Genomic DNA, 12,345 nt, shown 5'->3' with positions numbered 1-12,345 from the left:
TCAGCTCTGTCTTAGAACCACTCACGTTAATTTAATAACATACAGACTCCTCGAGCTTCTAAATAAAAAATTAAAGATGAAGAGCTGGCAACCATCTCTATTGTTAAGTTTTCCAGGAGAGAGACCTTACAGCCCACAGCTCCTGACAAGACACTGTGAGCACTGCAGCTGTGAGCCACGGCTTCATGGTTGGATAAAGCCTGTGCATTTGCTTGGTCTCGTGCCTTATTCCCTGATCATAAGCTTCCCTTGGGAGCATCAGAAACCTTACTCAGGAACACAATTATTCCCCATTATCCCTCCCCGGTAGGATCTGCATTTGCGGAAATTATAAGGCGTTCTTAGAGAGTGATCCTCAAGGACCTAGAATTTTGGAGGGAAAAAAAAATCCTTCATGAAGAAAGCAACAATGACATTTCGGAGGAGGAGGAAGAGGAGAGTGAGGAAGAAGACAGTGAGGAAGGGGAAGCTGAGCTGTGCCGAGTCCTGCCTGCCAACAGAGGGGCAGGACCGAGCGCACCTTGGTCGGCCTGCCTGTGACTTGCACCATGCACCGTGCATTTCTGGAGAGGGCTCAAGAAGCCGAAATGCATCTTCTCCATTGAGGAGGAGGGCTCTGGGGGGCCTAGAGGGACTTGAGCTGGTACTAGGAGAAAAGGGAATCGGTTCTCCATGGGGCCCTGTCCCCCAGCCAACCAGGGCACGGCTTCCCTTTTCTCCCAGGAAGGATGGCTCAACGTCTACCTGACCCTTCTCCCCCCACCCCCAACCTTCCCCTGAGGAGTTGAGGTCAGTAGTTGTAGCTCAGGTTGCGTATTTTCACCCCTTTTGACATTTTTTGGATAAAAGTTGAAATAAAATGGCACGCATGTTTTGTTTTAAAAAGAAAGAAAGGCAGACAGCAGTGAGAAACTCACTGCGAGAGCAAAGACGAGACTTCACTGGGATTTGGCACCAAAGCCAAGGCGTGAGGCCAGCGCTAATTAATGTGACCCCCAAAGCCAGCAAACTCCCTGAGTGACAACTGGCAAACGACTAGTGATCCTTCCGAAAACAGGAAAACTGCTCAAAGTGCAATGACCTGCACTATCTCTAAATCTCTTCCTCCAGAAGTAAAATTAATACTTAATTCCCAGTCTCCACATTGATGGTGGGGCAGGGAAGGGAGGCCTCGTAAGGGCAGGAATAAGGAAAGTTGTCTACATTGAAGAACTTGCTTTTGATTTCTACTTTAATGTCCAGAGTGAAAATGTTTAGTAACCCTCTGGCATGATTACATTTCTAATTAACTGGGCAGCAATATTGATTTCTCTTACCACCAAAGATCTACTGTTTTCTGAAGAATCCTAATCACCTTGGGCCAAAGGAGAAAATTCACAAACTAAAAACCTCACCACTAAAAGTAAAATGTTCACATAAAGTAGTTTCAGCATTTTTTTTTCACCACAGAAGGAGGATTATGGCATTATGGATTATACTGGAGAGATGGAACTTGGAGCAAAGGCTATATGTGAAAGAAAACAATGATTAACTTTCATAACCAACTTGGATAAATCCGTCTTTCAAGTCAGGGGGTGATGGGCAGAATTCCGTCGGAACCAAAGACAAAGAAAAACAATGTGGTTCAAGTAATCTGAAAGAAAAGGGGAAAACAACGTGTAATTAATGTGACTGCTGTCACAGTTTAATTATTTTTCACTACAGTGAATTTTTTGTTCCTATCTGAAGATACTCCACTGATGTGAAATTGTTGTCATTTTCGGAATGAAATATCTCCTTATACTCTCAAACCCTAAAAAGGTATAAAACAGTCACTTTATCCATAATATGAAAAACAGACCAAAAGCATGAAAAATAAACAAACGTCATGGATACCATGCCTACTTGTTCTCGTGATGTTTGGATCTGAAATTCTCTTAATACTAAATGAATTCTAGCTTAAAAATAAGCCATTAGAATTAGTGATCCTGTGAGAGAGTATCAAATAACAAGGTCAGTGGTTCAAACCCAGCAGCTAATCCAAGGAGAAAGATGCTTCTACTCTCATGAAGATTTAAAGTGTCCAAAACCCAAAGGGGCAAATCCACTTTGTCCTGTAGGGTCGCTATGAGTTGGCATTGGTTCAATGGCAGTGAATTTTTGTTTCTGTTTTTTGCATCTTCACTTAATATTTAATGTATCTAGGCACCATGGGAGGTCCTCTTGTTGCATACTGAGTCAATTTTGACTTACAGTGACACTATTTGAGGGCCTCCTCCCCAAAAAATGGGGGAAATGCTCTGCTGGTGTGAGGGGGATAGTGTATTTGGAGTTCATTCCACCAGATCAGACTGTTAAGGTTTTTATTTAGAGGTTCTGAAAAGATTGTGTAACAGCGTATGACAAAAAAGGTCGATTTGTGGCAGGCAGAGAACTGGGTTAGCCACCATAACAATGCACCTGCTCACACAGCCTCCTCAGTGCACCCGTGTTTGGCAAAAAACAACATTCCTCTCCTGCCCCACACATCTTACTCACGTGACCTCACTCCATGTGATTTCTTTCTTTCTTTAAGTGACAAAAACTATGAAAGGACAGCAATTTGAAGATGTAGAAGAGGTGAATTTAAAAAATGAGGGAGGTGCTGTCAGCCATCCAAACACGAGTTTGAAAAAGGTTTCCAAGAATGTAATCGCAGATTTGAATGTACTAAGTGTAATGGAGAATACTTTGAAGGTGATAAGGTTGTTTTGTTAAAAAAAAATGTTAAATATATAACTTTGAAAAAAAATCCATTTGGGTGGGGTATTCCTTTGTAGAACAAAGTAGAACTGTCCCATTGGGTCTTTTTGGCTATCTTGAAGGAGGCAGATTGACAGACTTTTTTCCCCACAGAAGAAAAACCACTTGTGGATTGAAACTGCCGACCTTTCCTTTAGCAGCTACGTGTTTAACCTCTGCCCCATCAGAACTCGCTGCCAATTCTATACGGTCTCAATTCATACTCACAATAACTTTAAGAATACATGGAGATAACATAAAATGGAAACAACTGATGCAGGCTTATAAACTAATGACACTAGGGAGTGATTCATGTTAAGTGGCTTTGTCTCCTTCTTTATATCTTCTCAAGGCAATGAGGAAGAACAAGGAGCCATAGAGTATATATATATACATATATATGACCAGTATGTGATTGCTGGGGACTGGGGCAGGAATCTTAGACCTCAGAGGAGAGTCAAAGCCCTCCTGGCATCATAAGAAACTCTACGGAGAGCTAGAGTCATGAGAGTGATAGTGATGGCGTCTCCCATTATACAATGATTGTCAAGGACATCTGAGGTCAATATGCCACCAGAATTACCTCTAAGCTAGTGTTCATGTCTCAGGGAAAGTGTTAACATAGCCTATTGATTTTGCTGTTTGTACAAGAAACATTTCCACTCTCCAAAGTACCAAAAAGTGAAAATGTTTTCAACATCTTTCATAGGTGCCCCTTCCCTTCAGCTTTATGTCTAGCAGGAGAGACAGATTCACTTACTCAGAGACCTCCCATAAGTCCCTCATCACCCTGAAGCCCAAATCACACTAATAATAATCCAAAATCCAAAGCTCACTTCCATTGAGTCGATTCACATTCACAGCAACCCTGTAGGACTGGGTAGGACATTTCTATGGAGGGTACGACTACCCTGAGGGTTTCAGAGACTCCAATTCTGTATGGGAAGAGAAAGCCTGGTCTTCCTCCCAATAATACCAATAGTAATAGTCAGTTTTATACATGAAAAGCAATGCTATTATTTATTGAATAATCCCTCTGTACCAGGCAGCCACTGTACTAAGGACTTCATCACATTAAATCCTGATAACGTCCTATTATGATTTGATCTACTGTTATTATCCTCAAGTTACAAGTGTGGCAAATAACTTGCCCAAGGTCATAAAGCAATTGGGTGGCTGATTTGACCGGAGGACTGCCTGCCAGATCTGCCTCGCTCACATTCACTGGCTCAGTGAAATCACACGCAGGAGTGCGAAGTGGCTGCAGGAGTTTCCCTTCAACCTCCAGTCATTGCTAAAATTGGTCATTTAACTTGCAACCATGTTGTTCACATTCACAGCGAGGGCACGGGCCAGGTAACTGCCCCGGGCTCTGTGCCCACTTACCGGAGATGCTCTAACTCCTCGTCTTCGCACTGCCTGCTTTCTGATGTCTCTCCAATACAGGATTTCCCTCCCCGGCTGGGAGGTGGGTTATTGCATTTCCGGCTCCTGGTTTTCTTCCCTTGAACACAGGGGCTCCAAGGGGACCAGCAACTCCAACCTCCATCAACCCCTCCTGTAAGAAAGAGAGGTTCCTCAGGAAACTCTGGAGAGGGGATTCCACCTTTTACTGTCTGTTTCCTGCCAGGGCTACTGGGAAGGACATGAAAGACTTCAAAGCTTCATCCGCTCAAGGGACCACATAGAATGGCCAACCTGTCTCTGACTTAGTATCCATAGGAAGGCTGACTTAGCATCCCTCTAGCAATGATATAACTCTTTCAAATCACTTTGGGAAGCATATTATTTATTGACTCCTCAGAACAATGAATTCAGGTGAGCCCGTGGTCCGTCATCACCCCCACATAAGCAGTGAAAAATCGGTGGCTAGTTGCCATGCCCAAGGTTACAATGGCTGACATCCCCGTCTGTGACCCAATACTCCAAGGGCTTCTCCTCACACTGAAGTGTGTCCGTAAGGTCAGCTTTCATCATTAAAGCAGTGACTGAGCACAGCAGGAACATACCCAGTTGGGCACTCCGAGGCTGCACACCCCAGGGCTGGCACAGTACCAAATGGAATATAGAAGTAGAAAACAGCCACTTAAAAACCAACCCTTTTACATTCTTTCAACTTATTTCTCCAACCTACAAGCACTTCCTCGACTCACGCTGACTACCTTGTATCCCTGGGACCTATTCAAGACCCAGATTTCTAGTCTTTCCCCTGTTGCATCCCCTAAGGGGAAACCGGAGCCTTTTTCATACTGAGCCATTTGCAACCTTCGGTGATGCTATAAGACAGAGCAGAACTGCTGTAGACGGGCTGCTCAGCCTCAAGCTATGCACTTGCCCACCGGACCAGCAGGGCTCCTGGCTCCCGGGGGGGTGGGGGGATGGAGAATCGGAACCCCCTTCGAAGAGTCTTCGTTAGAAAGTGCTCTCAGAAATTATCCTCCCAAACTGTTATGTCCCCATGGTAGATGACTGTGTCACTGCCCCCTGACCCTGTGAAACCTTCGTTCCTTTTCCCATTTACTCCGCATCCCCTCCCCAGGATCCCATAACAGAACTAAATAACATGCATATTTTCCTGTGACTTTCCTTATGTCATCAGAAATTCATTTGATAAAATAGATCCCTGAATGTGGCATTTTGTCTGTCTGGTTCCAGGGGTCAATGAATTGGTCGTGGTGGCTATGTGTGTGCAAAACAGGTCCATGGCCATGACATTGTGGAGACAGACTAGGCGGTCTTTCTTCTCAGGCTCCTCTGAGTGGACTCAAGCCTCCAACCTTTCCGTTAGTAGTTGAATGATCAACTGGTTCCACTACCCAAGATAGTAACAGGGTGATAATAATGCATTGCTAGGTTGTGCTTTCTATCCCAAAATTTACTGTTTAGGGGTACTTTCATTTTAACAAATAACTGGAAATCCATATCACAAAAGGATGACTCACAGCCAGGTCAGCTATTAAAGCTTATCTATAAGCAACTATAATTCAGCTATGTATTTATTAGTCAAAATGTTATTGAGTGACTTTTATCAATCCAGCACAATATTATGGTCTGGGAGTAAGGAGAGGCATCGAACAGGCCTGAAGGTATGATTTTCTAGGGCAGAGAAATGTATAAATAGACATAAAAACATATAGATAGGTAAATAGCAGTCATATTTTGCCTACCCAGAAAGTCAACATTATGTGACCCTGTACTAAGTGGTTGAAGCCCAAAACACATGGTTGAGCAAAGAGAAATTGTTCAACAAATATCTATGAATGATTGGATCAATTTTACATAATGCAAAATAGAAACAAAGACGCTTCCATGAGTTTATCATCAGACAGGTGAGCCCCGCAAACACAGCTCTACATACATATGATGATTTGGGGGGGGGGGAAGAAAACTTTAATAAGATGATTTGGGGGGTGGGAAGAAAATATTTTAGAGCTAGTTCTGTTTCACTGAAAAATAGAAAGTAGGGGCAAAATGGTTTTATTCAACAGGAAAACAGGAGCGAGCATTAGAGGCTTACCAGAGTAGCCGTCAGACAGAAATGATAAAGGGAGAGGAATACTAAATTCAAATATCCAGCGAGATGTTCGCTTCTCCATACACGTCAGTGCAAGATTTCAGGGGCCGCAGAGAACAGTCAATTCCCATTTCAGTGCGTGCAGCATGATTAGAGACAATTGAGAACACTGACCTGGCTGGTTCCCTACAAGGACTCCAAGTTCACATGCTGCACCAAAGGTGTATGGCTTGCAATGGCACTGGCACTGGGTCCCCTCGACAATGGCCAGGCCCTCATTTTGACAAGGCCTACAATGGCAGGGGTCAAATTCATCTAAGTACTCCTCCAGGGCCCGTTTCATGTAGAGTCTCTTCACAGAGGCACAAGGCACTTCCTTTACCAGCTCGTAGATAGGTGTCAACTGGAAAGAAAAACATCAGAGATGGCCATCAGGGTTTGAATATGTTTCCTTTTGCCACTCGGGCTTAATCCCCATTCCAACAATGAAAATCCATCTGCATGTTAATTCCTTTTTGTGGTAGACATTTTAAAAGAGAGTAATTCACTCTCTTTCCAACAAAATAAAAAAAAAAACCTAGGGGAAATGTGGATCCAATAAAGGAGAAATGTTTTGGATATACATACATCTATTTGTTTGTTTTTAGAACTCAGCAAAACAAAATTCTGGTTCATTGGTGGACAACATTGCTTCACACATACGTCAAACAGGCCAAAAAAAACCAAAACAAAAAACCCAGCAACTTCATAGACAAAAAAAGGAAAACAGAAGAAAGCTTTATCTTTGGCCTTTTTAACCATCTCATGCAAACCAACTACTTATAATACAGCTAAGTACATACACAAAAACAGTTGCTGGAATGCTCGGAATAAGATTGTAATTTTTTGTTGCTGTTTTTGCTTTTTTTACAAGGTTTTTTTTCTCCTTTGAGATTATAATGAACATGGTCACATCACTAGTCGAGTCAGACTTGGACAGAGAACGCTCCAAAGGCTGGCTTGGTTGTCCGAAATCATTAAAAATGTCTGACCCCTAACAATATGTTCAAAAATAGAAAATGTAAATAACAAATACAAACAAATTTCCCTTTTTAAAGTACTTTTAAGAAAAAAAAAGCAGGGCCCAGGATGTTGGGGTTCTTTTTGCTTCCCCTGTTGCAAATTCACGGTGTGGTTCTGGTGGGGTGGTGGTGAGCTCGTGTCTGCAGGGGCGCAGCCCGAGGTGAGCGGGCGGGACTCTTACTGGAAGGTGACCACGTTTAGATTCGGAGACGAAGGTGACCACGGTTAGATTCTGAGGCCGGAAGTGGCGGGTGAATAGGTCACGGTGGCCTTTGTGGTTTGGTTTTGTTGTTCTAAGTTGGACTTTTCCGTTTGCTGTCTAATCATCCTCGTCAGTCTTCTGCTTCTTGGTGGACACATCGGCATCCTCATCCTCTTCAGCTGCCCGTTTGCCTGTAGCTGCCTCAGCCTCCTCCTCCTCATCTTCTTCACCATCCCCTTCCTCCTCTTCGTCCTCCTATTCCCCACCTGCTTCCTCTTCTTCATCTACCTCGTTGTCAGTCTCCTGTCCCTCGTGTTCCTCATTAGCGTACCCATTGGCGGGGGGCCTCCCTCCCATTCTCCGCCTCCTCCACCACCTCCTTCTTCTCCTTTCAGTCCTTGGTGGCGATCTGGGCGGCTGGGGTCCCTGGCCGCGTCTGATGTGCTGGGGCGCGCTGATGACCTGGTACAGCGGACTGCGCTAGCGGAACCCGGGAACAATGCAAAGCGGCTTTTCAGAGCAGCCAGTCTATGTATGCATTTTAAAACCAACAAATAGTGTTTAACTTTTCAGTGAGTGAAAGATTCTTTTGAGAACAAATCATCCCTGGACCATAAAAAAGAGAAAACACGTCTAAAGGGGTTGGTCCCTCCTGATGACCTTTCCAAAGTACATAAGGTGAGGTGGAGCTACCTCATCTCTAAGGAGCATGTTAACTGTAACAACACAGATTTGTTTGGTCTCAATAATCTTCACCAACACCATAACTCAGCCGCATCAAGTCTTTCATGTTCCTGTTCATTTCCCCTCTTTGGCATATATACCTGTCATTTGAAAACAGCAGGACACAGGTGCATGTTACTCTTCAAGGCGACCTCTGCTTCTTTATCACATGGAAGATGTCTTGTTCAGCAGATTGGCCCAGTGCAACATGACATTTGCTTTCCTGAGAGCTGCCTCCATGAGCGTTGGTTGTGCATCCCAGCAAAAAGGTGCTGACAACTTCAATCTTTTCTTTTATAAAGATGCTGCTCATTGGTCCAGTTGGGATGACTTTTGTGTTATGCTGAAGTATAATCCATACTGAAGACTACAATCTATGATCTTCATCAGTAAATGCTTCAAGTCCCCTTCACTTTCAGTAAATAATGTTGTATCATCTGCATATTGAAGGTTGTTCATGAGTCTTGCTCTTATCCTGAAGCCATGTAAAACTTCATGTAAGCTAGCTTCCCCTAGGATTGATTGTTTACTTAGCATAAAAATTGAGTGAGTATGGCAAAAGGATACAACCCTGACAGTCACCTCCTCTGATTATAAACCATGCAGTATGCACTTGTTTGAATGACCGTCTCTGGTGTATATATAAAAGTTCTGCAGGAGCATAATTGTCTGGAATTCCCATTCATGTGTTTTCCATATTTTGTCAGGATCCACACGATCAAAAGCCTTTGCGTAGTTAGTGAAACATAAGGAAGCATCCTTCTGGCATCCTATGCTGCCAGCCAAGATCCATCTGATAATCACGTTTTTCTGAATGCAGCTTGAATTTCTGAGAGTTCTCTATCTGCTGCGACCATTTTTTAATTATCTTGTCCAAAATGTTGCTTGTGTGGCATATAAAAGATATTATCATATCATTTCTTCATTCTGTTGGGTCATCTTTCTTTGGAACAAGCACAAATATGGATCTCTTCCAGTCCGTGGGCCAAGTAGCTAGCTTCCAAATTTCTTGGCATAGATAAGTAAGTGCCTCCAGCATCGCTTGTTGAAACATACCCGTTAGTGTTTCCATCAGCTTCTGGAGGCTGGTTTTTAACCTCAAGGTCTTCAGTGCAGCTTGGACTTGTTTCTGAAACACCACTTCTTGATCATATGCTACCTCCTGAAATGACTGAAGATTAACCAATCCTTGTGGTTAGAGTGGCTCTGGGTACTCCTTCCATCTTCTTTGGATATTTCCTGTGTTGTTCATTATTTTGCTCATCCTAAAATAAAACCCACTACCATTGAGTCAATTCCAACTAATAATGACCCTTTAGGACAGAGTGGAACTGCCCTGTTGTGTTTCTGAGGTTGCACATATTGACAGGAGGAGACAGCCTCATATTTTACCAGTGGCTCGACCAGTGAGTTCAAACCCAAAGGTTAGTAGGCAGCAAGTAACTCGCCAGGTTGTCAAGGCTCAGAATCCTTCAACATTTCAACCCAAGGCTTGATTTTTTTTCCTTCAGGTCTTGCAGTTTGGGAAAAACTAAGCATATTCTTTCCTTTAGGTTTCCCAACGCCAGGTCTTTGCACATCCCCGTGCTTTACTTCATCTTCTCCAAAGGCCTCTGGAGCTTGTCTGTTCAGCTGGTTTACTTCGTTGCTTCCATTTGCCTTGGCTACTCAACATTCAAGGGCGAGTTTCAGAGTCTCTTCTAATGTCCTCTTTGGTTCTTTCTTCCTTTGCCTTTCTCCCCTGTCTTTTTAGTGTCTTTTGCTTTCTAAATGATATCTATGATGTCATTTCCCAACTTCTTTGGGTTTTGGCCCTTAGTGTTCAGTGTATTAAATGTATTCTTGATACGCTATTTTAAATAATGTGTAATTTACCTCGCTGTGATGATTGAGAAGATATGGCCCTTAATGGGGTAGATACGGGCGCCTCCATGGCAAATGGTCCAGGCTCTGCTGCCGTTAACCTTCCCACCAGTGATCCTTGCCTCTATCTCCCCTGTTCCCACTCCTCCCCAGATAAGGGTGGAAATTCTGACTTTGTAGCTCACTGATTAAAGTGTCTGAATTTCCTGAAATAAATAAATAAGGTGTAATACACTTAAGATTGCCTTTGGCGCTCAACTTTTTTTTTTAGATTTTTTTTTTTCTTCAGCTTGAGTTTTTGTGCAAGCCAAGGATGGTTTCTTCCACAGTCTGGCCCCTGGCGTCATTCTGACTGATGATAATGAACTTCTTTAGTATCACTTTCCATTGACTTAGCAAATTTTATTCCTGTTTACTCCATCTGACAAAGTACACATGTCTAGCCACCAAGTATGTTATCCCCAAAAAAAGTATTTGTAATGAATACAGAGTTGATCTTGCAAAATTCTAGCATGCTATCTCTAGTGTCATTTCTATTACCAAGGTTCTACTTTCCAGCTACCAATCTGTCCTTTGCTTCAGTATTCTAATTTCAACCAGTAGTAATTGTCATTTCATCTTGATGGCATGTTTGATCAAATTGAGATTGCAGAATTTGGCAAAATATTATAATTTCCTCCACTTTAGAATTAGTGATTGTGCATACATTTGAATAATAGTCATATAAATAGTTTTTCTGTAGGCCTATAAATATTCTCTTTCCTTCCCAACATTGTACTTCAGGATCGACCTTAAAATGTTCTTTTTGACGATGAATGTGACGTCATTCCTGGCTTAGCAATTACATAATTGTCCAACATAAAATGGAAAATGCCAGTCCATTTCAGTTCACTACTGCCTAAGATATTGATCTTCAAGAGTTCTATTTGATTTTTCTAGCTTCCAGTTTCCTTTGCACATGCCATGTTCCAATTATAACAGAAGTTCACAACAGTCTCTTCTCGTTTTCATTCAGGCCATATCAGCAAATGAAGGTCATCTACATCGAGTTTGACTCTACTGAAAGGAGGCAGCTCTTTCCCGGTTGTATTTTGGATGCAATCCAACCTGAAGACCTTGTCTCCATTACTATGCATAAGGTTTCCCCGGACCAATTTTCTTGGAGATAGATCATGACATCCTTCTTTCTGGTCTGACTGGGTCTGAACGCTCCACTGAATAGTGGCCACCATACGTCTCTGCTAATATGTGAAATACCAGTGTCAGAGCACCAGCACCACCACACTACCTCAGTCACCACAGTACAAAGAGCTGACAGATGAGTGGTGTTTTTGAAAAACATTTATTTACCCTTTGCAATTAAAACTCGAACATGCCAGATCATTCGCCTACTATTTTGTATTATCATGTATGCAAGAATCTCATCTAAAAAACACATAATTGGTATGCAAAATGTGCTAACCAAAGAAGTCTCTGTTTAGCTACCTTGATTTAACCTCATTTTCTCAAAGCAAATAAGCATGACTGCATTCCAGTGTTTTCCACAAGCGTCACATACCCTTTGTTTTATGACTTGAGGAAGACTCGACACAGATTCTGCCCAGGAAGAGTAGCGCCTTTTGTTGCCAGCAGGATTATCCAGCTCTAGGAAACTGAGGCCAGCTATGAAGCCTAAATTTCCCCCTCTGACAAGTGGGACTCCTCGTAATACGTGGTTCTGGGTTCCTAGTCAAGGAACAAATAAATGAAGTAAGTCAGAATACACAAATGAAATAAAAATGGACCCTACAAGTGGAAAGTCTATTGAGTATTTTTTAAACAATCTAATGTCTAATCTAAAATGATACTGGAGAGTGATTAGCAATGTGAACATCCATTGTAATTGGAATGTGGTATGTACAAAGCACACTCCCCCCATGGGTTTAAGAGACTTTACCTGTTTATGGGAGTAAAAAGTTCAGTCGTTCTCCCCCTGAGCTGCTGGTGACTTTGAACTGCTGACCATGTGGACTGCAGCCCAACACTTAACCACTATACCACCAGGGTTCCACAGATATATATTATAAAATGTCCAAATAATTGTGTAGCAGATATGAGTAATAGATATTTATTAGTATGCTCTTTCAATGCTTCCATGTGTTTGGAACTTTTCATGATAAAATATTTGGGGAACAGCCTGTATGGTCATGAAGTGTCTATGGGATCAGGTATCAGGCATTAA

General features: G+C 42.5%; 1 protein-coding gene across 1 annotated transcript in view; it reads right to left on the bottom strand.

The window, feature by feature from the left end:
* C7 (complement C7) overlaps positions 1-12,345 on the bottom strand; it is an 80,023-nt gene that overhangs the window by 22,030 nt on the left and 45,648 nt on the right. The window contains exons 10-13 of the mRNA XM_075543012.1: positions 11,683-11,849; positions 6,449-6,677; positions 4,147-4,318; positions 1,546-1,633 (exon numbers count right to left, since the gene is read on the bottom strand). Of these exons, the coding sequence (XP_075399127.1) occupies positions 1,546-1,633; positions 4,147-4,318; positions 6,449-6,677; positions 11,683-11,849 (656 nt within the window). The remainder of the gene's footprint in view (positions 1-1,545; positions 1,634-4,146; positions 4,319-6,448; positions 6,678-11,682; positions 11,850-12,345) is intronic.

This window comes from Tenrec ecaudatus, chromosome 2 (assembly GCF_050624435.1).
Source record: "Tenrec ecaudatus isolate mTenEca1 chromosome 2, mTenEca1.hap1, whole genome shotgun sequence".
In the NCBI taxonomy this organism is placed as follows: domain Eukaryota; kingdom Metazoa; phylum Chordata; class Mammalia; order Afrosoricida; family Tenrecidae; genus Tenrec; species Tenrec ecaudatus.
This window is presented reverse-complemented; position numbering and strand designations above follow the sequence as displayed.